The sequence below is a fragment of the Panthera tigris genome, chromosome B4 (genome assembly GCF_018350195.1).
Source record: "Panthera tigris isolate Pti1 chromosome B4, P.tigris_Pti1_mat1.1, whole genome shotgun sequence".
Taxonomy (NCBI): domain Eukaryota; kingdom Metazoa; phylum Chordata; class Mammalia; order Carnivora; family Felidae; genus Panthera; species Panthera tigris.
This window is the reverse complement of record NC_056666.1, coordinates 34836571-34862573: the sequence shown is the minus strand read 5'-3', so window position 1 is coordinate 34862573 and position 26003 is coordinate 34836571. Positions and strand designations below refer to the sequence as shown.

Genomic DNA, 26003 nt, shown 5'->3' with positions numbered 1-26003 from the left:
CTGTCCCAGACCCTGACCACGATAGTATAGAATTCTTTGGCTCTTCCTGGACCAGCACATACCTAGTTCAGCCTCCTACCTCACTAATCCTTCCAGGCTCTATTGTGTCTTACAGAACCAGAGGCCAACTTTACTGAAGGGCTAGTCCTTGTACACCCACCTTGTACATCCCTGTGGCAAAGCTGAGCTTCCTCCTTGAGTGAACCTTCTGTGCTTCGCCCAGTTATCTTATGTGACCTGCATTTCTCCTCCCTTCCTTAGGAATAGTGTATAGAAGCCTCATACCACACAGATTCACCACATGAAATTTGCTTTATAAATACTCTACCAACAATAGATCACTACCACCAACACTGAGAGGAGTTTTATTTTGGAGAGGGTTGGGGTGTTTTTACCCCTCAGGACAAGAAGAGTTGGGACAGGTATAAATTTAGCTATGAACCTCTCTAGAACAGAGAGGAAGTAGGGTGGAGCATTTTCAAAGCACCCTAAAGCTATTAGTACTGTTATTTTGAAGGTCTTTTATTTATAGCAGGCTCGATGCTCTCCTCCATACCTAGACTGTAAAGAACCCTGCCCTGAGCTATTTGAAGCAAAAGTTCACAAGATGAAAGTTCCAGTTCAAGCAAGGTTCAGGCCACTTTCTGCCACTAAAGATAAAGGAGAAGTCCACAGGGCCCAAACAGACTTAGCAGAAAGAATGATGGAGATACAATACCCCTGAACACATGGTGGTCATTTAAGCCAAGAGAGGCAGAGGGGAAAGCTAGCAAAAGTGAAGCCATAGTCAGCAAGTGAAAGAATTTAGGTAACAAAGAAATTGTCTGGATCAGAAAACCCTCATGTGCACCCTACTTTAAAGAGAGAACAGTGGGCTAGGTTGTATGGAGGATGGGGGGATGGGGTGGGCAAAGACACACTTTGTAGAGAATGATTTAGAGCCACAGGAGAATTGAAAAGTTGAAAGGATGACCATAGCCAGTGGAGTGTCTGAGGATGGTGGGGTGGAGGGAGGGGAGTCTTTAAACCTGGGCATGTGCATCTGGGGCTGTGAATCCCGAAATACAGAATGAGACTTCTGTGTATGTGGATGTGTGTGTGCACTGTTCTGAAGACGAGATGCTCAGTTTTCCTGTCTCTCTATGAGGCCCGGACATTAGTTTGTTCTGCTTCTGCTCACCTTTCTCCAAAGATGTTCATTTTTGGTGACTGTGTGTGCTTCAGTGGTTTTAATTGATTAGGATAAAACCCTCAGCTGATTGCTAATATGCCACTAACTCTTTTAGTTTTTATGTCTAGAAGCTAATGTATCTAAAAACGAGAGTGATTCTGAGACCTGAGGCATTGTCTGATCTGCATGCCACGGTGATAACAGCCACCAAGAATCAGATTGACATTAAGGAAGAGAGAGCTTCAGGACTTGCATGGCTGCCAGCATTTCATTTAAATGCTACTTCATGTCACCCTTCCCAGAGGCTGCCACCTGTCACCTACAATTCTCATTGATATCAGTGGTAATGAGGCCCCCACCCTATCTGCTGCTATCAGCCAAGGCGTGGGAGGCTCCAAAATCCAGCTCTTCTCTGACCCCTAATTGTGTTCTTTGCCACATCAGTTCAGCAGTCCCTTTGTCTTGGTCCTTTAGAGAGCACATAAAACGTCTCCAACCATGTGCACATTAGGGATGGACACCTTCTGTTCAGCAAGCTGTATCCCCCTCGTAATGCCAGACTACTGGCACCAGCTCTCCTCCCTTAATTCTGCTCCAAAGGAACAGAAAGTACAGGTGGCAAGCCAGCTACAGGGCAGACCCCACCTTGCCCCTATTGAATGGAAAGCAACTGGAAGTTGAAGATAAACAGCATAAACAGCCATTTGTTTCTTTGTCTTCACTGTGTCTTAACTGTGTGACTGGTCCTAAATGCATTATCTTTTCAGTCTGGGTGTTTTTCATGAGGAAGGTAGGATGCTGTCAGTTTATCTGATTGCAGTTTGTCCCTTAAAGTCTGGTTCAAGCCCTTCAACCCACAACCATTGGTTTTCAGCCACAGGATGGGAGTTCTTCCACAAAGGAGACACATGTTCACAGAACTCTTTGGGAAATCCTACTGCAAGGGTCTCAATGCCATAACAACCCTATCTTCTATAGGGCAACTGATACATAATCACTTTTTTCTTTTTTTGTTAAGATATAATTGGCATTTATATTAGCCATTATATATAACATTATATTAGTTTCAGGTGTACATAATGATTCGATATTTGTATACATTGCACAGTGATCCCCACAATAAATCTAGTTAATGTCTGTCACCCTATATAGTTTCAAATTTTGTGTGTGTGATGAGGATTTTTTAAATTTACTCTCTTAGAAGCTTTCAAGTATACGATACAGTATGATTAACTATAGTTACCATGCTATCCATTCCATCCCCAGACTTATTATAACTGGAAGTGTGTAAATTTGACCCCCTTCATCCAGTTTGCACATCCCCCAACCCCAATCACCTATCTATTCCCTTAATACATAATATTTGGACTTAATGTCAGGCAGTGGAATAGTCAGGAATCTCAAAAACTCTACCCATGAACTTAGGGAAGTTATAGGAAAAGAAATGATGTGAGAGAGGTGTTTTCAGGCAAAGTATGTTTGACTTAAGTACATGTGTGAGAGGCCACCACCACCCCACCCCTTCTCCCGACACACATACACAGAACTATCTTGTAATCCCATGTCCCTTGCTTTCCCCTCCAGTAAGTATAAATGTGTCACATTTATAGTAAGATTCATTCGTTCATTCAACAAAATATTCATTGATCACCTCCTTTGACTAGCCATTGTTCTAAGCACTAAGGATACAAACAAAGCAAGTGAATTCCCTGCTCTCACAGACATTACATTCTCATGGCAAGTGGTAATGAGTATATTAAATAGTGGGAATAGGAGATAGATGTGGTCAAGGGAGGACCACTGTGGTGAGGGGACATTTGAACAGAGGCCTGCAGGGACTGAAGAAGTGAGCCACACAGAGTTCTGGCGGAAACCTCTGTATACAGCAGAAAAACAGGGACCAGGGCAGGAGTATGCATGGAGGCTGGGGGGGCAGCAGGGGACTGGTGGGCTGGAGCAAAAGTGGTGGGGAGAGTGGGAGGAGATGAGGTCACTGAGGCAGTAGAGGCCGATTCTGCATGATCTGTTAGGCCTTCCAATGGGAAGCAAGAGCATGAAACAGTATTGAGGTTTAATGTGACTTACATTTAACAGGGCCTCCTGCTGCAGTGGTGTGGAGTACATAGATGATTGTGTACTTCCCATTGCATGGTGTCAGGAAGTATGTAGCATGAGTTTGTCTCGTTATTGGTGATTCTAAGTGTAGAAACTTGGTTAAGTGGGTATCTGCCAGATTTCTCCACTGTTGAGGTACCCTTTCCCTTTATGATTAATAAGTAATCTATGGAGTGATATTTTGAGAGTATGTGAATACCCTACTCCCCAGTGACCTTTCACCTAGTGGTTTTAGCATCCATGATGATCATTACTGAATTCGTTGCTAATGCTAAATGGTTATTTTTTTAATTTTATTTATTTATTTTGAGAGAGAGAGCAGGGAAGGGGCAGAGAGAGAGGAAGAGAATCCTAAGCAGGCTCCATGCTGTCAGCACAGAACCTAATACACAGGGCTTGATCCCACGAACCCATGAGATCATGACCTGAGCCAAAATCAAGAGTTGGCCTCTTAACCAACTGAGCCACCCAGGTGCCCCCAAAATGGTGATTTTCTGATTCTATCGTTCATTCATACATTTGTGTTATCCATTTGACATATTCTATAAAGGAAACCTCTACCTCCTTTTTTAAATATCAATAGATTTACATTGTTTTTCAGTGTGTTATAATCCATTACTATCAATTAAAAAAAAAGTATGGTGGGGCGCCTGGGTGGCTCAGTCAGTTAAGCATCTGACTTCAGCTCAGGTCATGATCTCGCAGTTTGTGGATTTGAGTCCCCACATCAGGCTCGGTGCTGACAGCTCAGAGCCTGGAGCCTGCTTCGGATTCTGTGTCTCCCTCTCTCTGCCCCTCTCCTGCTTATGCTCTGTCTCTCTCTGCCTCTCAAAAATAAATAAACGGTAAAAAAAAAAAAAAAGTATGGTGCATTTGAGGGCTTTTTACCTGAGATGTATATAGTGTGGAGAAAGGCTGCAGGGAGCAAGTGTTGAACAGGGAAACCTGTCAGGATGTGGGATTGCTGGCTCGGCTGATGACAGAGTATGGGAAGTGGCCAGATTCAGGCTTTGCTTGGAATATGGGACCACAGAGCTTGCTGATGTGGGGTCAAGAGAGACTTCAGGATGACTGCAAAGGTTGTGTCTTGAGCCAGAAACTATGGGAGATGATGGGGTTGGAGTTCTGTCATTCCACACATCTCATGTTGTGAGCCCATCCCTGGCTGACCAAGAGAAGTGCAGCCTTTCCCTGGATACCTCAAGGGACATGGGGAAGCATGAGAAGAGTCCTCACTTTTAGTCAAACACTCCGCCCATTGCCTGCCCCTCTGACCATTACAGCCCCATAACTGCTCCACTGCTGGCCCCCCAGGGCACTATCTGCCATCTTTCATGCCCAATGTTTCCAAAGAGTTCTTTGCTAGATTACTCATTTTGTTTCTCTATCACAGCCTCCACTTTCCCAGAACTCCAGGCACTCCTCCCACATCCCCTTTCCTCTCTGCCTCCTGGCTGCTCCACTCCACCAAACCTCTGTCCAGTCAGGGGCCTCCTTGTCTGGCTTCCCAATGGGTCCCCATGGCTGTCACACACCTCTGAATCTCAGTTGTGAGCCTGGTTTGAGTTATTTCCCTCATGTCCATGTGCCTCATGAAAATTAAGGCTTCAACCTTCTTTGGCCATAAGGGCTTTTCCAGAATATTCCATGACAGTTGAACACACAGGAGATCTCTAGGGGGCTCTGTGACCTTAATCCATATATACTCTTCCCTCTGATACAGCTGGAAAATCTTGTTATAAATATGCTCTAAAGTTACTGGTTCCTAAATACCAGTCTACTGACAAGTTTTGGAGTGGTAGAATGAAAATCACTCAAATCCCAGCACCAGAGATTATGATTTCATGGTTCCAGGGTGAGGCCTGGGAATCAGTATATACAAAATGACCAAACTCCTCTGCAGTTTCCTCTCCAGTGTGGGAACACTGCTCTAAATGTAAGAAGGGCCGGTATCCTAGCCCCAGAGAGGTTCTCTTACTTCTGGCTTTAAGCAGAGCAAATATTACAATCTCTAGCCTATTGGGGTGACAGGCAGTCTCTCACAGTAATACTAGGTTGGACAGAATTTATCTGAGGACAAAGATGGGGAGAATGGAAGAAAAAAACTTCTGATCTTTGCCTTCAAGAACTCAGAGCCTATTTGGAGGAGATGAGACTGTCACAAATGAAAAACACTGAAGAGCATTTATAGAACAGATACAAATAAATGTATATTAATATTCTGCAAACAGAGGAAGAATGGCTGGCAGGCAAAATAGAGGTAGAGAATGGCTGAATTTGTGGAGAAAAGAGCATTAAAGACGCCAGGCTGGGAAGAAGTTCACGTTTACATCCAAACTGTTGGCCCATCTGCTTCTTTCACCTAATATGGAACTATTCTCTGGAGAGAAGTACCCAAGCTGGGGGTGCAGCTATGAGGCTATAACGGGGGTGGTTTGCATGTCACTCTTTTAAGCAGCAAAAGCAATTCACTACATATATTGCTAATAAGCTGGGAATGCCTTAAGTGGAGGCAGTCAAGACTGTGACCTGGAAGGCAGACAGGCCAGAGGTGGAGCTAAGTGAGATTTCTCAGTTGCACATGCTCCAGTTAGAGGCTGTGTTCTTTTTGCTACAGTGCATTTCCTTACCATGACAGGCCCAAGCTTCATCCAGCAGCCATTAGCAACCCACACCCACACCCCTTTTCCAAGAGGAAGGGATTTTCCCAAGGCTATAATGAAGAACCTCTGTATTTACAGTAAAGGACTGTGACTATAATGACTGGGAGCCTCCTCTCCAAGGCCTCTCCATCTCTTCCCAGAAAGACCTCCCTGCCTTACTCATAGACCTCTTTGGTTTCCGGTAACCCAGGAGTTCCTAAACTTCCCTGCTTATCAGAATCATCTGGAATGCTTGTCAAAAATACAAGTTTCTGGGCCCCAAACTATAGCTATTGAATGAGAATCTCCAGAAGAGACTTTTTAAAAAACCAAATCTTTGGACAGGGTAAATCTGGGAAACCTCACTAAGCCTTGTACCCTCTCTTAGGGGTGCCTGGGCTGAGGGCAGCATTCTTGGGGAAAAAAATAATGTGTTTTTCTGTCTAAAGACTGCTAGTGATAACAGTAATTATTAACCTTTATCAACTGTGTGCCAGGCACTATACTAGGGTGTTTTTTTTAAGAGTAGGAATTATATTTTTTCCAGTTTTATTGAGGAATAATTGGCACACATCACTGTATAAACTTAAGGCATATAAGTACTCTCAACAATAGCCAAATTATGGAAAGAGCCTAAATGCCCATCAACTGATGAATGGATAAAGAAATTGTGGTTTATATACACAATGGAATACTACGTGGCAATGAGAAAGAATGAAATATGGCCTTTTGTAGCAACGTGGATGGAACTGGAGAGTGTGAAGCTAAGTGAAATAAGCCATACAGAGAAAGACAGATACCATATGGTTTCACTCTTATGTGGATCCTGAGAAACTTAACAGAAACCCATGGGGGAGGGGAAGGAAAAAAAAAAAGAGGTTAGAGTGGGAGAGAGCCAAAACATAAGAGACTGTTGAAAACTGAGAACAAACTGAGGGTTGATGGGGGGTGGGAGGGAGGGGATGGTGGGTGATGGGTATTGAGGAGGGCACCTTTTGGGATGAGCACTGGGTGTTGTGTGGAAACCAATTTGACAATAAATTTCATATACTGGGGAAAAAAAAGGCACATAGCATGATGGTTTGATTTACATATATTAGGAAATGATTACCACAGTAAGTTAGTTAACATGTGTCATCTTATATAGATACAATAAAAATAAAAGGAAAAAATTCCCTCCTTTTGATGAGAATTCTTAGGATCTTCTCTGAACAACTTTCCGGTATATCAGTGTCAACCATAGTCATTATGCTGTACGTTACATCATCATGTACAGGTCATCATGACCTATTTATCTCATAACTGGAAGTTTGTACCTTTTGACAACTTCATCCAATTCTCCCCCCCTCTGCCCCCTGCCTGTGGTAACCACAAATCTGATCTCTTTCTTCTACAAGTTAGGTGATTTTTTGCTTTCTTGTTTTGCTTTTAGATTCTACATAAAAATGAAATTATGCAGTATTTGTCTTTCTCTGTCTGACTTATTTCACTTAGTGTAATGTCCTCAAGTCCATCCATGTTGTCATAAATGATATTATTTCCTCTTTTTTATGGATGAATAATATTCCAGTGTGTATGTATTATATACACCACAAGTTCTTTGTCCATTCATCCATCAATAGACACTTGGGTTGTTTCCGTGTCTTGGCTATTGTAAATAATGCTGCAATGAACATGGGGGCACAGATATCTTTTTCAGTTAGTGTTTTCATTTCCTTTGGATATATTCCCAGAAGTGGAATTGCTGAATCATATGGTGGTTGATTTTAATTTTTTTGAGGAACTTCCATGCTGTTTTCCATACTAGCTGCACCAATTTACATTCCCACCAACAGTGCACAGGGTTCCCTTTTCTCCACATCCTTGCCAACACTTGTTACCTCTTGTCTTTTTGATGATGGCCATTCTAACAGGTGTGAGATGCTACCTCACTGTGGTTTTAATTTGCATTTCCTTGATGGCTGGTGATGTTAAGCATCTTTTCTTGTACTTGATGGCCATTCATATATCTTCTTTGGAAAAATGTCTATTCAGGTCCTGTGTCAAATTTTTGAATTGGATTGTTTGGGGCTTTGCTTTTTGGTCATTTCGTTTTGTTTTTGCTTTTGAGTTGCCTGTGTTCTTTATATATTTGGATATCAACCCCTTATCAGATATATGTTTGCAAATATTTTTTCCTGTTTCATAGGTTGTCTTTTCACTTTGTTGATGGTTTATTTTGCTGACCAGAAGCTTTTTTAGCTTGATGTAGTCCCACTTGTTTAGTCTTTATTTTGTTGTTTGGAGAGCTGCTTTTTTTTTCCTCGTGTAATATTCCCAATTGCTACTGTTGTCTCTATTTTCTTGGATGATGAGGTAAATAGAAGGGAAGTTATGTGACTTGCCCAACTGCAACTAGCAGGTTGTGGAGTTAGACTGGAACTCAGGCTTCTCACTTCTTAGTTCCCTCTATTTGCCATTACACATTACTGATCCTGGAACATTGAATTAACTAGCTCCACACTCTAACTGTGAGCTTACCAGCCCAGTTCACACCACCACCACTATATTAATGAAGGGGCAAAAGGAGTTATAATTTATCTTAAAATTTCTAGTGGATGCGTGAATGAGGAGTGATGTTAAGGAAAGCATAGAAAAAGGATGCTAATCTCCCTCATGCTGGTCCTCAGGTACTGGAACTCCTTAAGCAACCTGGTGGCATCCTTGCTGAATTCTGTGCGCTCCATTGCCTCCCTGCTGCTACTCCTCTTCCTCTTCATCATCATCTTCTCCCTCCTGGGGATGCAGCTCTTTGGAGGAAAGTTCAACTTTGATGAGATGCAGACTCGGAGGAGCACATTTGATAACTTTCCTCAGTCCCTCCTCACCGTGTTTCAGGTATGGACTCTTCTCTGCTGGGATTATGAGCGGGAGGGTGGTTGAGTGGCAGGGTTGGGTTTGGGTGGGAAGATGGAGTCTTGAAAAGGTGGTGGAAAGCTTCACCCTTACACTGGGCAGCCAAAGCCAGCCTAGATCAGTCATGGAGGGACCATGCCCAGTTGAGTCCTGAGTTCTTGTAGTTCCCCCTACCCTCAGTCCCCCATGGAATTCCACTGTTGTATGAACCACTGGGGTAAAAAAATCTAAATGAGTAGTTTAAAAACTCTTGCTTAACCACAGAAACTTCAGATAAATTCTGCAGGAAAGCCCAAAGTATAAACAAAGGAAAGCAGACTGCCCTCATTGGGAGAGGAGAGGGTGATGGGGCTCCGTCTTTCCTACCCACCATTCTTGCCCCTTGTTACTCTTTCAATGAATACATTCACATTTGCAAAAGGGCCCTGAGGAATGGCTGATGGCAGCCATCTTGTGCACTGCATGTGAGTAGAAAGAGATGCTTTAACCAGGAATGCCTTTCAGTCACTTCTCAAATAATATCATGCCAGTGCACTTTGTCTAAGTATAGGGTCAAACTTGCCCAGGTCAGTAGTTCAGAGCCCCTGGGAGGAAAACTGGGGACCAAGAGGAGGGAAAGAGGTGGAAAAGAGATTTTAGACATTTTTGTTAACATAGTGGGGCAGGGCAGGGGAGTTTTGGGGTTTGCTGTTGGTCTAACGCTGTGTCCCTTATTGGTGGGAATGTGTCATTCAGATCCTGACCGGGGAGGACTGGAATTCGGTGATGTATGATGGGATCATGGCTTATGGCGGCCCCTCTTTTCCAGGGATGTTAGTCTGTATTTACTTCATCATCCTCTTCATCTGTGGAAACTGTATCCTTTGCTCCTGCCTCCCCGCCCCTGCCGCCTCACCCTCCCTCAGCCTGCAGCACGATGCCAAATATGTGTGCCCAGCAGGTCCTGACTTGGGGTTGAAAACGGTGGTTGCCCATCCACAGGGCCCCCAGGCAAGCAGGGGAAAGGTGTGCTCTGGGAAGAAAACGTTTCCTGTCCCAGAACCACCTTAACTGTGGAGGCAGGTCTTGGTGAAAGCCTGGCTCTTTGGCATAGGCGGGGATGTAAGTTCATATTCCTGAACCAGTTTGGGCTGCAGTGTTGCCTGACTCCAGGAGGCACGATCTCATTGTAGTCTAGGTGAACAACGCCCCCTGGTGTTGTGCATGTACAGCTACTCACATAGATTCCAATGTGAACACACTTGGAGTTGGTCTCCAATGCCTTGGGCTATTGCTGCTGGAGGTAGGAAATGCAGTTAAGGGGGACTGAGCCATCATTCTTGAAATGACCTTCATCTCTCCTCCCTATTTTCTGCTCAGTGTCCCTCCCTCTGAAGCCACTCTCCAGGACTTTAGTCACAGGCAAAGCTGGACAGGCTTCACCAAGCAGACCTGACAGGTCCTTGCTGATCCAGGCCATGGGCAGCTTTCCAGGGACTCAAGCTGCAGGCGGTATTCTCTCCTGCTGGTCAAAACCCCAAGAGGGTTGTGTGCAGAGGCAGATGGTAAAGTAGAAGCAGCTCTGGCCCAAGATTCGGGTTTAAATCATAGTTTAATGTAGTGCCCAAGGCATGAACATTGATGCTGACAGACAGGCTTCACCTTTTCCCAACTGGGTGATCTCCCGCAAACTAAAGGTTCTCTACCTCAGTGTCTGTAAAATGGGGTGATGAAACATTACTGCCTACTACTTAAGGGGTCATGATGAAGTTTAATGAGATAATTTATGCAAAGCCCCTCCCCTGCCTGCCACAGCGCCAGGGGACCAAGGGCAGGTGCACAGTAAGATCCTTGGTCAAGCCCTTCACCTCTGTGGGTTGTGGCTTTCCTATATGTGAAATTGTGTGATTATCAGGGTGCCTGGGGGTGGAGGTTAGACTTAACAATATTAAGACCCCTTTCATCTATACTTTCTTTGATTCTGCAATCCTCTGACCCACAGTGTTTCTGTTCAAGATTAGGGATGAGGGCAAGAAGGAAAGGGCAAATGACTACTTCATTTAGGAGTTTCCAAGATTCAGCCAGCTCCAGCTGGACACTGCAAGGGTCTTTGTATGTGCAGGCTCAGATTAAGAGTTGGCAGAGATATCAGGCCGCCTCCTCAGTGCCCAGTTTTAATGAACCGCTCTTACGAGCATTCTGCATTCTGCTAGAGACAATGCTGTTTATAATGTCAGTTACAGCAGGTCATCTCAGTAGGGAAACCAATAATGAAACCCAGCAATTAAAGAGCAAGGCAGGCTTGCTGCCTCACTCCCTGCCCACTCCACCCTGCAAGCTATCCTGCTCTTGACCCCTTAGAAAACTCCTAGTAGCTAGTAGGGTAATGGGGAGGGAGAGGTGTGGAGGAGGGACACTACTGGGCTCTGAACTCCTCACAGTGAGTCACCACTGAGCTCACCCTATGAGTGAGGAAGTCTACCCCTGCATGTCTTGCACCCTCCCTGCCCCCTGTGCCCACCAAATACCCCAAGGCCAAGGGTCATTTTCTTTAAGAATGGACACAAACAGATATCCTACTGAATGTGTTCTTGGCCATTGCTGTGGACAACCTGGCTGATGCTGAGAGCCTCACATCTGCCCAAAAGGAGGAGGAAGAAGAGAAGGAGAGAAAGAAGCTGGCCAGGTAACCCTCTAAGCTTACCTAGACCCAAAGCCCCAGGGTCCCAGTTCTGGAATGCCATTCCCATTAGTGATAAAGAGAGGCTTCGGTGCTGGCCTCTGTCAGCCATCCCTCCTAGAGGGCACTGGGTTTGAGGCTTCACAGTAAGCTTCACCCAACTTTCTCTACTATTTATTAGTTATTGCCCTAAAATGGGGAACATTGTGAATTATAGTATTTGTGAAGGTATTCTATTTCCCACCTGTCTAAGAAGTTGGGGGATTCTCTTTTGAGAAGGAAGGTCATGATAGGTGGTGGGAATGAAGGATGGGTAGAGGAGGAAGGCAGCTGCTTAGAGGGGAAATGCAATTCCAGCTGAGTGATAACTTTTTGCTGTTTTATAAATCATTGCCAGTGTTAAGAAAACAAGATAAGGCCCTGCATTGTCTTCTGTCATTGTCTAGATGGGACTGTCATACGCCACACATCTGCTGGATACCAAGCAGAGTTTTCTAGGAACCAATCCTGAATCAGATCCAGAATCTTTCTCTGATTCAGACATAGACTAGAGCAACTGAGAAGCTGAAATAGTCCAACTAAGTACAAGACAGAGCAAAGTGTGGCTTGGTGCCTGGATGGAGGGCCCAGCCCAACAGCATCTGTGATTGAGTGACACATGCCATGTGCCCTGGGTAAAGGATGATGGACATAGGCCCAGGGAATCTGCTCCCACTAGTCCCCAGAAGACCACAAGGTAGTTGATTTCTTCATGTCTCCTGTCATTCAGTAAACATCCCTTTAATTTTTCTACCTGCTGACCGGCCAGGACTGCCAGCCCAGAGAAAAAGCAAGAGATAATGGAAAAGCCAGCTGTGGAGGAAACTAAGGAGGAGAAAATTGAGCTGAAATCCATTACAGCTGATGGAGAGTCCCCACCCACCACCAAGGTAAGAAGCCATCTTATTCCAGGAGCTGAGAGGGCCATTGCTGGGGGAAGGAGGGCAAAGCCTTCTCAGACCACCCATGGAAACGAGGGAGGAAGGAAGAAAAGAGACTCAGTGGAACAAAGCCCATGAAGATGGACCAGAAACACTAGGAATGTGAAGAGAAGGCAGACTGGTTGAATTCCAGCCTTCTGTCGATGTCTTGAAGGATATATACAAGATAATAAGGATATACTTTTGAGTCAACAGCTCAACCACTAACCGTGATGCAATTTCAAGGCTCTAAGCCTCTCAAACAATGGAATGTCTCTAATTGGATTCTTCCTCCTTCTCTCCTTTGGCTGCCTAGATCAACATGGATGACCTCCAGCCCAATGAAAATGAAGATAAGAGTCCCTACCCCAACCCAGAAAATACAGGTACCAATCCCACTGCCTAACTCTGAGGTTGGGAGGTTGGGGGTAGAGAGCCAAGTTCTAAAGCCACATGGAACTACCTATGTATTAGGATCAATGGCTCCAGTTTCCCTCTACAAGCACCTTGCACTGATAAATGCCTTTTGTCTCCGTAGCTAGGCATTACCAATCATCATCCAGAGGAGAACTTTGCTCCTGGCTTCCTCGTAATAACAATATAACATTAAACAAATTGTGTTTGAGCAGTGCTGATTCTATGACTTTTGGAAGGGGGATTCTATATACATTTAAGGTTTTATTATATCCTATGCTGTAAAATCATTAACTTATATAATTTATTAATATAACATATGTTGCAGTGTTACACTCACTTAATAGTAAATCCCGACTCTGCCTTGTCCTTACTCAGGAGGCAGTGCTGAGTACAAGGACAGCTGCCACCACAGATGTCCCACTTGTTGCTTTGTCAAATGCTTTCATTTATTACAAAAAGAGCTCTTACCAACTCAGCCTTCTCATCTTCTGATACATAGATTGGCAGGCAGTCTCCTTTGAGAGGGCTTAATGTCAGAGGTCCTTAGACCTCCCTCCAGAATTCCCTTGTCTCCTTCATGAAACTCTACATCCTGTACAAACCCTCTGTTCACCTTCCTTTTACCTAGAAGTGCAGCTATTATTACCAGCTTCAAGCTTGCAGTCAACTGCACACAATCGAGGGACTGTTGTTTTACTGACATTTCCTTCTCTGTGCAGGTTAAGCTACATCTGGGTTGGTAACCACATTAAGTGGCTAAAAACCTTATACATTTATGAGCAAAGCTAGGTTTTCCTTTTGACCTTCTCCCCACCAGTTCTCTGCTGGCTTGTCTGCAAAGACACTGGTGGCCATCTTCCATTTTCCTTAGGAAGCAGGTTTGCCGTGGTCATTCCACCCTCACTCACCTCCTGCCTCCAGGGAAGGAGGATTCGATTTCCTGGGGATTGGACAGAAGAAAGAACAAGAAGGGTGTTTCCATATGCTGGGCACTAAACCTTCCAAAGTCTGAAAGCTCTCTGGGTGGGAATTCTTACAGAATTTCAAAGACAGACTAGACATGTTGACCAAATGCAATGGGGAATCCTGTCTTAGTCCTGAATCAACAAATTAACTCTAAAATGACATTTTTTAGATAATTGGAGGGAAATTGAATATGGACTGGAAACTAAGGATTTAAAGTAGTTTTTGTTCATTTTGTTACTGTAGTGATGTTGTCGTAGTTCTAGCTTATACGTATTGAAGTGTGTATGTCTGGAGTCTAGAATGTTTAGAAGCTCCCTTAAAATACTCCAGCAACTCCTGGCGAAGCTGGGTGTGGAGGTTTGCCACACAAGTCTCTCTACTTGTGTGTATATTTTTAAAGTTTAAAAAGAAAAACAGTGATAAAAGAAATCCCTCTGAGCCCTGGGCAGAGCTGGCCCAGGTCCCCCTGCACACAGCATACAGGAGCAGAGAGTGGGCTTGAGGGTCCTTTCACAACGTGCCCAGCTGCAGGCAGGCCCAGGCCTGCTCCTTCTACCAGGCAGGGGGCAGCCACACATATGCCAATAATCTCCAGTTTCATCCATCTAAATATACTCATGGCTTTTCTCTTCTTTGATGCTCTATGACATCAAAGAGAAAAAGGCCAGTGGAAAAAAGATTAATGAAAACATTGTCACCTTATTGGCAACCATTGAAATGTCTCTCTGTTGACCCAGCTTTGAGGATTCTTGGAATGGTTTTGCTTTTAAACTGAAAAGCTATTCCCACACTCTGCTAATTCCTCACGATTCTTTAGGTTTTATAGAGTGTCCTTTCACTAGTCATGTGGCCACCATTCTCTAGCCTGCTCCAGACCCAGACCTTCCCAGGTTTCTCACAGGCATCTCATACAGCTGTGTTGGTCTGTAGACAGTGGAGGCTGTCCTGCCTCAGCCACTGCCACTCTCAGGCTGTGAAGATCAGCCCCTGTGGCCCCCTTGTTTGTTCTCCATCCCTAATTTCCATTTTCTTGCCCAAGAGTGGTGTGCTCTTACAACTGGTGGCTCCACATGTTCCCCCTCACTCCAAGGAACCAGCTTCTGCTTCCCAGCTCCTCCTTCCCCTGTCTCTGCAGGTCTCCTCTTGGACCCTAATCCCAGGTGAAACAGAAGTCCCCAAAGACTCCTCCCCAGGTCACTTGGCCTGCTGTCTTTGTTCTTGTCAATCTCTCATTCCCACAGGCTCTTCTCTCCTCTGAACCGTAAAAGGCAAAGAACCTGATCTGCCTCTGCTGTGTCTGCTTCACGAAGATACCCTTTGGGAGGCAGCAGTGGTGAACACTGTACCTGCCCCACTTGCAGCCAGACTCCCAGAGAGAGAAGGGGCAGGGCCAAGGAATATTCTCACACCCTCCTCCTGCCCCACTTCTCACTGGGGTACACCTGTGCCTATACCCCATCCCCAGGATGCTGTGCATGCTTGTCCAGGCTGCACCCAAGCATTTGTGCTGAAGCGGCTGAGGGGGCTGAGCTCCAGCCTACATTCCCCTAGCAGGGGCCTCTGTCCTTATGTGAACACCCAGCAGAGTGGGGCCTGCTTCTGATTCACACAAAGTGCTAACTGGCCAGCAGTGGAGCATCAGTCCTTCCCTCCCTGTTTAAGCCCCAAAACTCAACAGTTGGTTTGAGCCTCCCTGCTTAGTATACACTAGATTTTAGAAATCTCTACTCACCCAGGAAATGTGCCAAGTTGTGCTTTTACTTAACCAACTCTTTTTTTTTTAATATGAAATTTATTGTCAGATTGGTTTCCATACAACACCCAGTGCTCATCCCAAAAGGTGCCCTCCTCAATACCCATCACCCACCCTCCCCTCCCTTCCACCCCCCATCAACCCTCAGTTTGTTCTCAGTTTTTAAGAGTCTCTTATGCTTTGGCTCTCTCCCTCTCTAACCTCTTTTTTTTTCTTCCCCTTCCCCATGGACTTCTGTTAAGTTTCTCAGGATCCACATAAGAGTGAAAACATATGGTATCTGTCTTTCTCTGTATGTCTTTCTCTTATTTCACTTTATTTGAGTGAACATACAGATGTTAAGAGTCATCAAGGACTTAAAATTAAGAGACACTTGAAAAGGAAACGTGAATGATATCAGAGAAGGCATAGGACAGCACCAGGTGCTGTGGGGAGACTCAAACTGCTGCAAGGGGTTCTAGCAGAAGCAGGGCAGTGAGGTGTGGTGGGGGAGAGACAGCCAGCCTTCACAGAGAAAGGTGGGCTGGGCTGGGCTTTGTGTCTGGGGAGTTGGAGAGGAAATAAGTTGTTTCAGAACATACTACTGTCATAGACGGGGAGCTGGAAGAAACCATGGAGATAGTCATTCACTTACATGTACCAGGCACTGTGGCAGGCACCAGGGATACACCTGTGGGCAAGACAGAGAAGGCTGCTCCTCTCCTGGAGCTTACGTTTCAGTGGGGAGACAATGAGCAAGAAAGGGGGCCAACTGAAAGGCAACATGAGGTGGCAGTAAGCAGCAAAGAAGTAATGAAACCAAGAGGTGTGTTACAAGTTACTCACTGACACAGGCTGCTTTGGCTGTGTAGTCAGCAAAGGCATTAGGGCTGAAACCTGAATAAGTCACAGGAATTAGATGTATGGAAATGAGAGGAAAGAGCTTTCTAGGTGGAGGGCTAGCAATTTCAGAATCTCTTGGGCAGAATGTACCTGTCTGTGGAGGAATCCAAAGAGGCCAGTGTGCATGGAGCAGAGAGAATGAAGGGGAAAGGTAGTGGGTGGGACAGGGACTAGGCAGGGGCAGGTGGGACAAGGCTTCAAAGGCCTCCTGAGAGGTTTGGATCTGAGCTGATGCAATGGAGAATCACCCAAGGTTCTCAAGCAGAGGAAGACATGATCTAGTGTTGGAATTACCTTTGGAAGACTGTGCCACATAAAGACAGGGCAGTAGATGGTCAGGATGAGGACTGGAGGCAGTGAGGATGTTAGCAGTGGTCCTGGTGAGAGGCAGTGGCTGCTCAGCCCAGGGTGGTGGTGCTGCAGACAGAGAAGTGGCAGGACTGGCACTGCATTTTGCAGGACTTGCTAGTGGCCTAGAAGTCAGGGGGAGAGAGTGAGCAGTGGAGGGAGATGAGGTTTTAAACTGAGCCAGCAGAGAAGATGCCCAGTGCAGCAACAGGGGCATCCTCAGCCTTATGTCTCAGTACTCCACCCACAAAGCTCACCTCAAGGTGCCAATCACACCAATGAACTTTGGGGCTGCACTAAAAACTGTAAGTTCCTTGAGGGCAAGAACCACAGCTTTGTGTTCGGTACACTGTAGGCAGTAGGTGTTAGAAGTAATTATTTTTATTTGAATCAGCCATGAGCAAAATCACAGAAGTGAAAACGAGTGTCAAATGGGTAGGGGACATGGATCACCAAGGACCAAGAGTGGGGCATCCAGCCCCGCAGTGGTTTTACTTTTGAGCACTGGACCCAGCCATCTGGAAAACAGCAGCAACCCTGAAGTGTGGCAACACCTTACTGGCCACACTTCTCCAAACCCCAAGAATGGGGATGGGAAAACTGGAGATCCCACAGGGTCCCCTGGCATCTGGGAGTGGAAGTCTAGGCGACTCAGTTGCCAACCCCAAAAATGAACTTTACTTGACTTTTCCTCCCCTGCCAACCTCTCTCCTTACACTTAATACATGCAAAGCATCACATCTGTCAGATTTCTTTCCCTTTGAAGATTTGTGTTTGTCCTTCAGAAGTAGTTTCCTCCTAAACACTATGCCTGGAATTCAGCTCATGTGTGTCTGAATGGACCAACTGACTTGCTTCTCCCCAGGAATGGAAATCAGGGTAGAGCTTCACAAACCATGAGGCAAGCTATTGCAGATGAAAGAGCATGCAAAATTCTTCACCAGGAACTTGGAAAAACACAAAGCTAGTAAATATGTTTTTCTATAAACACACATGATTAAAATAAGCATTAAATTACCTGTTACCAAATTATCATGAATAAGAAAGTGTTGGGTCATTTAGAGCAAAACTGAAAAGAATACAAACAGCTGAGCAGGAATTTAAGATCCTTCTCAATTAAATTTCATTTATAAATATTGTGATTCAGGCCAACTCCTGTTTTACTTATTTTGCTTTACAAGGAGACTCTGCCTTTCTTTTACTTACCAAGGTTTGGTTAGAAAGCTTCAACCATTGGCCTGTTCACCTCGTGCCTCTCTTCTGCTAAAAAGATTAATTGCTTTGCTGGTCAGCTCTAATTATGCCAGGGGGATAAAAATTTGATTTATTCCTATATTCTTCTGGTCCCCCCAAAAAGCCTTAGGCCCCTAAATGCTTCTTGCTTGATAAAAAAAAAAAAAAACACTTTCTGTGGTTGATGGGCATTGAGGAGGGCACTTGTTGGGATGAGCACTGAGTGTTGTATGGAAACCAGTTTGACAATAAATTATATTTAAAAAATAAAAAAAGAACCACTATCTGTGCCAGGCATTTTTTTTTCTTGGCACAACCTAGCTTCATTTTAACCAGAAGAAGAGAGACCATGCAGAGACATGGCTGGTCCCTAAGATAAACGTCCTGTAACTATCTTTCCAACCAGCTTAGTCTCCACCTGACCCTCTTCTTTTGTAAAGTCCCTTTCTTTATAAAGCAGATGTTGATGTGAAAGTGTAATCATCAAAAAACAAGGGCTACTATGTGCTGAGCAGAGTGTCTCTCTCCAGGGTTTTCAGCACATGAAGAGATGGAACAGATACATGTAAAGTCAGGCATTCAAGGTATTTGGTCCCAAGTGCCGAGTGAATGCAGGAGAATGACAGGGCTGCTAGAATCACATGAAGGTCATTCTCAAGAGCCCAGGTATTCGGGAGAGCCAAGTGAATGATGCTGTCTTACCTGGGAGTCCTTCTGGCTCTACACCGGGAGATGAGAGCATTTCAAATAAGGAGACAGCATGAGGAAAGGAGAAAGCACATGGCGAGTGTATTCATTTCCTGGGGCTGTCATAACAAATTACCATGAACTTGGTGGCTTAAACCAGCAAATATTTATTCTCTCACAGTTCTGGAGCCTATAAGTCTGAAAGCAGGTATTAGCAGGACCATCCTCTCTCTAAAGGCTCTGGAAAGAATCCCATTCTCGCCTTGTCCCCATCTCTGCCAGTGGCCAGCAATCCTTGGTGCTCCTTGGCTTCCAGCCTCATCTCTCTGGTTTCTGCCTCTGTCTTCATGCGTGTGTGTGTGTCTGTGTCTCCTTATAAGAATAATAGTCCTTGGATTTAGGGCCCACCCCACTCCAGTATAACTTCATCATGACTATACATCTGCAAAGTTACTGTTTCCAAAGTAAGGTCATGTTCTGAGGTTCCAGGTAGGCATGAATTTTGGGGGGACGTTATTCAACCCACTACTACAAACCTTCAGAAAACAGTTTGATGTGAGTGGAAAATTTGTTAGGGAATAACAGCAGGCAGAGATCAGACTGAGAAAGATGCTAAGCACTACTTACAGGCTAAGAGTCTTCTCTGTGGGTAGAGATAGTAACAACAGCTAACATTTATATAGCACTTGCTATGTGCCAGGCGCCACTCTGAGGTATGTATGTACTATTATCCCATTTGCAGATGGGGAAACTGAGACCAGAAAGACTAAATGCCAGAAAGAAACAGAGCCAAGATTTGGATCTAGACATGGCCAGAGAACCCATGTTGTTACTCCCATTCCCTCTCTAAACATTTTTAAATGCATTTGACCAGAACAAGATATGTAGTAGTTTCCTTCCATGGGCAGTGGCCGTGTAAGCAAAGGATTTTGCTTTTGGTCCACAGTAAATGTGGCCCCTGCCCAGGATAACAAAGGGGCTTCTCAAACTAGTGTTAATGTCTAGTCTTTTGAATGAAGTGCCTTTTGTGGCCAACATCACTGTCCTATTATCCCTACAGCACATGAGTTTTTGGTATTTTTCAGGAATGGGAGTGTTGATTTTAAACTCCAAGGATGGAGTTGATTGCAAGTCACCTAAGCCATACCCATTACCCTACCTGCAGCCTAGATGGACAGGCACACCTGGCAATGCCCCAGTCTTCCCCGATCACCTTTCCTAGTGCCTTACAACTAGAATGAGCAACCATCCCAATCTGCATGGGACTGAGGAGTCTCTTGGGATGTGGGAATTTCAGTTTAAAAACCAGGACAGTCCTTGACATGAACTAGCCACCCTACTTACAACCCCCTTTGTCATGTGCTGCCAGAAAAGTCTCTCTAACAAAGATTCTAGCAGCACTCACAGGGAGAGAGCTGAATGTCTTTGTTGATACCCTTCATTTTCAGAGATGCAAATGATGTCTTGATTCTGGTTGGTAGGAAGCTATCTGGAAGTAGGCAGCATAGTGGTAAAAACCTAGTGGGAGTAGTGGAGTTATTTAGAATGGTGCTTTTTTTCTTACAGGAGAAGACGATGAAGAGGAGCCTGAGATGCCTGTGGGCCCCCGCCCACGACCACTCTCTGAGCTGCACCTTAAGGAAAAGGCAGTGCCCATGCCAGAAGCCAGTGCATTTTTCATCTTCAGCCCCAACAACAGGTGTGCAAGAATGGTGGGGAAGGTGGGACTCTACTCTCTCCATGCTACAAGCACAACAGATGCTAACATCCTCCAGCCTCTGAATGGAGCCTGGGACTCTCCCAATCCCCCACAACTTGTGCAAACAGGCACTGATTTAGGGAAAAGTATCCTATATTCCAAATCAGAAGACTTGGGTCTGTTTTTCCCTCCATTTTTTGACACATGTAAACTCTATTTCTACACTTTTGGTGATTACCCTTGGTAATTTACTAAGTCTATTTAACTTAAAATCTGAAGTTAAGCAGTATCTTACACCTCCTCCTGCAAAATAGAAAGAGCTTATACTGTTTTAACTTCTCTCAGCCCTCCTACCTTACATGTTATTAATTAGTATTTTAGTCCTGTCCTTTATTTTTAACTTCACAAGTTAGACATTATTATCATTTTCATTATTATTATATAGACCAATGTATACTTGGATTTACATACAACTTCCCATTTTACTCATTCACCATTTTTTCATGTATCTCAGTCCACCCTTCTGTAATCATTTTCTTCCTAAAGCACATTCTTTAGAAGCCCCTAGTGTTTCTTTTTGTTGTTGTTTTTGTTTATGTTTTTATTTATTTTTTTTACTATGAAATTTATTGTCAAATTGGTTTCCATACAACACCCAGTGCTCATCCCAACAGGTGCCCTCCTCAATACCCATCACCCACCATCCCCTCCCTCCCACCCCTCATCAACCCTCAGTTTGTTCTCAGTTTTTTAAGAGTCTCTTATGATTTGGCTCCCTCCCTCTCTAACTTTTTTTTTTCCTTCCCCTCCTCCATGGTCTTCTGTTAAGTTTCTAGGATCCACATAAGAGTGAAAACATATGGTATCTGTCTTTCTCTGTATGACTTATTTCACTTAGCATAACACTCTCCAGTTCCATCCATGTTGCTACAAAAGGCCATATTTCATTCTTTCTCATTGCCACATAGTATTCCATTGTGTATATAAACCACAATTTCTTTATCCATTCATCGGTTGATGGACATTTAGGCTCTTTCCATAATTTGGCGATTATTGAAAGTGCTGCTATAAACATTGGGGTACAAGTGCCCCTATGCATCAGCACTCCTGTATCCCTTGGGTAAATTCCTAGCAGTGCTATTGCTGGGTCATAGGATAGATCTATTTTTAATTTTTTGAGGAACCTCCACACTGTTTTCCAGAGTGGCTGCACCAGTTTGCATTCCCACCAACAGTGCAAGAGGGTTCCCGTTTCTCCACATCCTTGCCAGCATCTATAGTCTCCTGATTTGTTCATTTTAGCCACTCTGACTGGCATGAGGTGGTATCTGAGTGTGGTTTTGGTTTGTATTTCCCTGATGAGGAGCGACGTTGAGCATCTTTTCATGTGCCTGTTGGTTATCTGGATGTCTTCTTTAGAGAAGTGTCTATTCATGTTTTCTGCCCATTTCTTCACTGGATTACTTGTTTTTCAGGTGTGGAGTTTGGTGAGTTTTTATAGGTTTTGGATACTAGCCCTTTGTCCAATATGTCATTTACAGATATCTTTTCCCATTCCATTGGTTGCCTTTTAGTTTTATTGACTGTTTCCTTTGCAATGCAGAAGCTTTTTATCTTGAGGGGGTCCCAATAGTTAACTTTTGCTTTTATTTCTCTTGCCTTTGGAGATGGGTTGAGTAAGAAGTTGCTGCGGCTGAGGTCAAAGAGGTTGTTGCCTGTTTTCTCTTCTAAGGTTTTGATGGTTTCCTGTCTCACATTTAGGTCTTTCACCCATTTTGAGTTTGTTTTTGTGTATGGTGTAGAAAGTGGTCCAGTTTCATTCTTCTACATGTTGCTGTCCAGTTCTTCCAGCACCATTTGCTAAAGAGACTGTCTTTATTCCATTGGATACTCTTTCCTGCTTTGTCAAAGATTAGTTGGGCATGTATTTGTAGGTCCAGTTCTGGGTTCTCTATTCTATTCCACTGGTCTATGTGTCTGTTTTTGTGCCAATACCATGCTGTCTTGATGATTACAGCTTTGTAGTAGAGGCTAATGTCTGGGATTGTGATGCCTCCCACTTTGGTCTTCTTCAATATTACTTTGGCTATTCGAGGTCTTTTGTGGTTCCATACAAATTTTAGGATTGCTTGTTCTAGCTTTGAGAAGAATGCTGGTGCAATTTTGATTGGGATTGTATTGAATGTGTAGATAGCTTTGGGTAGTATTGACCCAAAGCCCCTAGTGTTTCTTTATATAAAGTCATTTGACCTGTTTATCTCTTGTTCTTATTTTCATTTCTTGTTCTTGAAAGATAGTTTTGCTGTGTACACAATGTTAGGTTGACAGGATTTGTCTTTTAATATATCAAAGGTATTATTATACTGTATTTTTCCTACTATCATTCCTTTGTAGATAATCTTCCCCTTACCTCTAGCTGTTTTGAATATCTTATGTTGCCTTTGGTATTGTATAGATATACTACCATGGGTCTAGATATGGATTTCTGGCCATTAATCCTGCTTGGAATGTTATTGATTTATATTTTTCTCTAATTGTCAAAAAAAAACATTAAAAATTAGAATGAATTTTGCTAATTCTTGAAAATCTCTTAATCTCTTTCTGTTCTTTCCTTCTAGCATTCCAAGTAGACATATGTTAAACCTTCTCATTCTGTCCTCCTACATCTTAATGTGTCTTATAAATCTTTCACCTCATTATATCTCTTTTAGTATTCAGGGTAGTTTTCTCAGTTATATCTTCCAATTTCTTAATTCTCTCTTTAACTTTGTCTACATTACTGTTTAAACCAGTTTTTATATCGACTTATTTTTTTTTTCATTTCAAACAGTTCCATTTGCAGCTTGATTTTCTAGAGCCATCTGTCTATATCTAATACTTCTCCTATTAATTCCTCAACTTTGTGATCAAGTCCTTTATTCTGTTAAATATTTCAAATATAGTTGTTACATTCTCTACCTGATATGTTCAGTATACACAGTCTTTGGGAGGGCGTTCTAAATCATTTATTTGTTGTTTCTTCTGATTTCTCATCTTAGAAGTTCATCCTCTTATGTGCATAATGATTTTTGATTGTGACCTCAGTACTTCATCAGATTCTTGTGGACCTAAATTAATATTGAGAAGCTTTCTTCCAGAGGCTTCTTATGAGTGTTGGCTTAGCCTAAAAGTCCCAAGCTTCTGTGCCCTACCTTAAGACTGGCTTGAAATGCAGTTTCCCCATAGCAGTGCTACTACTAGCATCTATTCTCAGGCAACTCTGCCCTTCCTGGATACCTATCACACAGACCCTGGCTCAGTGGATTTGCTTATTTGTTTGAAAAGGATAATCAATGCAGACCTTCTAACTCTAATGAAGCCAGAATTGTCCCATAGAGTTTTCCCTTTCCAAGATTTGCTGCTTCTGCAGCAGTGGGGTCTCTCAGAGCACTACAATGTTGTGAGAAGAAGTCTGAAAGCCTGGATTCAAGCCCTGAACCCCACACCCCCCCACACAACACTCTACAAATTGTCTTTCTGGGCCAGCCTCTCCTTCCAGGGTTTCAGTGTTTTTACCTATAAAATGAAGATAATAACACCCATATCCCCTTCCTGAGCTGCCAGGATGAGATAGTATATAAGACACACTTGACATTCAAGGATTTAGCCTTTGTGGTACTACCAATGAGTGCCCAGAGGTCCATCCATGTAGTTCTTTATAATTGTGCTGAAGTGTGGAATTGAATTGCATGCCTTGGAGCTATTACACAGGAGCATATTGCCTAGCCAGAGAGTAGGCTTAGCCAGCCTTTCAGCATCGACTCTAGGTGGGATCTGTTGTTCCCTGTATATAAAAATATGAAGGAGATCTTATAAAATGATTTAATGATGGGGAAAAAGAAGTCCCCCCAAAAAAGCCAGTTGTTAATGTCACAGCAGTATATGAAAATATTGGGATTCCTGAAGGTCTCAGATGTAACCCTCCAAAATGTCAAAAGCTTACTGCCTGTGACAGTGCTTTATAGCTGCAAAGTTCTATACAGATGTGCCTCACACTGAGGGTGTAGAGGGGAGTGGGATGTGATTGTCACTACCCTCAGCAGTAAGACCTCAGGTTGAAGAGCCCACTCTCAAACTAACAAGCACCTTTGATAAGCTGAAAGAAGGAGTTGAGCTCCGGAGACCCAGGAGCTGCTTCCCTGACCTTTCTGACATACTTCGGTCCTTCTTTCCTCCTCCCCACACAGATTTCGCCTCCAGTGCCACCGCATTGTCAATGACACGATCTTCACCAACCTGATCCTCTTCTTCATTCTGCTCAGCAGCATTTCCCTGGCAGCTGAGGACCCTGTCCAGCACACCTCCTTCAGGAACCATGTATGCATTCCCTTTTGTCCCCTGCACCTCTTCTTCCCAAGGATGGGACTGGGCCCAGAGCTCTGTTGCCAACCTCAATCAAGACCCCAATTCCAAATATTATAATCAGATGCACAATAAACATTTCTTTAAGAGATTAGGGCTTTGGTAGAAACCATCATAAATGAATAAGAGAACCTGTACCCAAGGCTGGCCTGATTGGCAAAATTCAGGACCTTCATTGCCCTATGGATGTTTCCCTGGTTCCCTATGTACTTAGTAAAAAGTAGCCTCTGACTTCCTGCCTTGCTCCCAATAAACTCTAACTGGTCCTAATCACCAAGCAGATAGGGGGAGCATTGGCAAATAGGTGCCAAAGATGAGGCTGACCTTATACAAAAGAGAGTTTCAGTGACCTTCTGTAGAGTAGAAAATTAAATTTAGAGACCCACCCAAGGCTCTGGTAAACAATATTAAAGGCTAGAGTAAGAACTGCTATATCTCGAAGCCTGAAGACTTTGTCAAATCCCAACCAGATGGACGTGAAGAGAAGAGTCCACCAACCTAAAGTCATACTCATGCCAAACCACTTGGTGGTCCTGCAGCCTGCTTGGTCCAGAGTTTTCTTAAAAAGGTGTTGGCCCTAACTCTGATCCATCACCTGAGATATAACAGAGCGTGAACCACGTAGCCTGCCCCCAGCCTCGGCAGTCCTCACATTAAGGATCTTCCTTCCTATGCCCCAAAGAACACAACACTAGTATTTCCACCAACATGAGAAGCCAGCTGAGTCACACCAAAGTGAGTTAAGTATTTTGCATTTTCCTGCAATAAAAAGAAAACCCCACTCTCTGTCCTTTTGACAAGCATCCCAGTGGTCTGATTTGGGTTTGTAAGTAAATTGGATTAATGAGAAAAGCATCCAACCAAATGCTGCCCAGACCCAGGACCCTGGAAGCTCCCCTCACATGTCTGGGGACTTCGTGTGGAGCCACTAAGCTGCCTGAGGCCAGCCCCACTTCAGGATCCAATGCTGTGTATATGCTACTCATCTCCTGTCTGTCTCCACATGGAAAAGCTCACATGACATGTAGTGTGGTTCTGAAGAGTGACTCCTTTTCTGGTGAATGTCCGCTGACCTCTCCTTCCATCCTGCTTCTCTCCCTTCCCACCCCATTCCCACCCTGTTTCTTTTTGTTTTGCAGATTCTGTTTTATTTTGACATTGTTTTCACTACCATTT

General features: G+C 44.0%; 1 protein-coding gene across 1 annotated transcript in view; it reads left to right on the top strand.

Annotated features, from left to right (window-relative positions):
* The window catches only part of CACNA1C (calcium voltage-gated channel subunit alpha1 C), a 257802-nt gene that overhangs the window by 141033 nt on the left and 90766 nt on the right, over positions 1-26003 (top strand). Inside the window, exons 13-19 of the mRNA XM_042991494.1 lie at positions 8598-8805; positions 9559-9679; positions 11374-11488; positions 12291-12411; positions 12758-12827; positions 20294-20426; positions 24653-24782. Coding sequence (XP_042847428.1) covers positions 8598-8805; positions 9559-9679; positions 11374-11488; positions 12291-12411; positions 12758-12827; positions 20294-20426; positions 24653-24782 — 898 coding nt within the window. The remainder of the gene's footprint in view (positions 1-8597; positions 8806-9558; positions 9680-11373; positions 11489-12290; positions 12412-12757; positions 12828-20293; positions 20427-24652; positions 24783-26003) is intronic.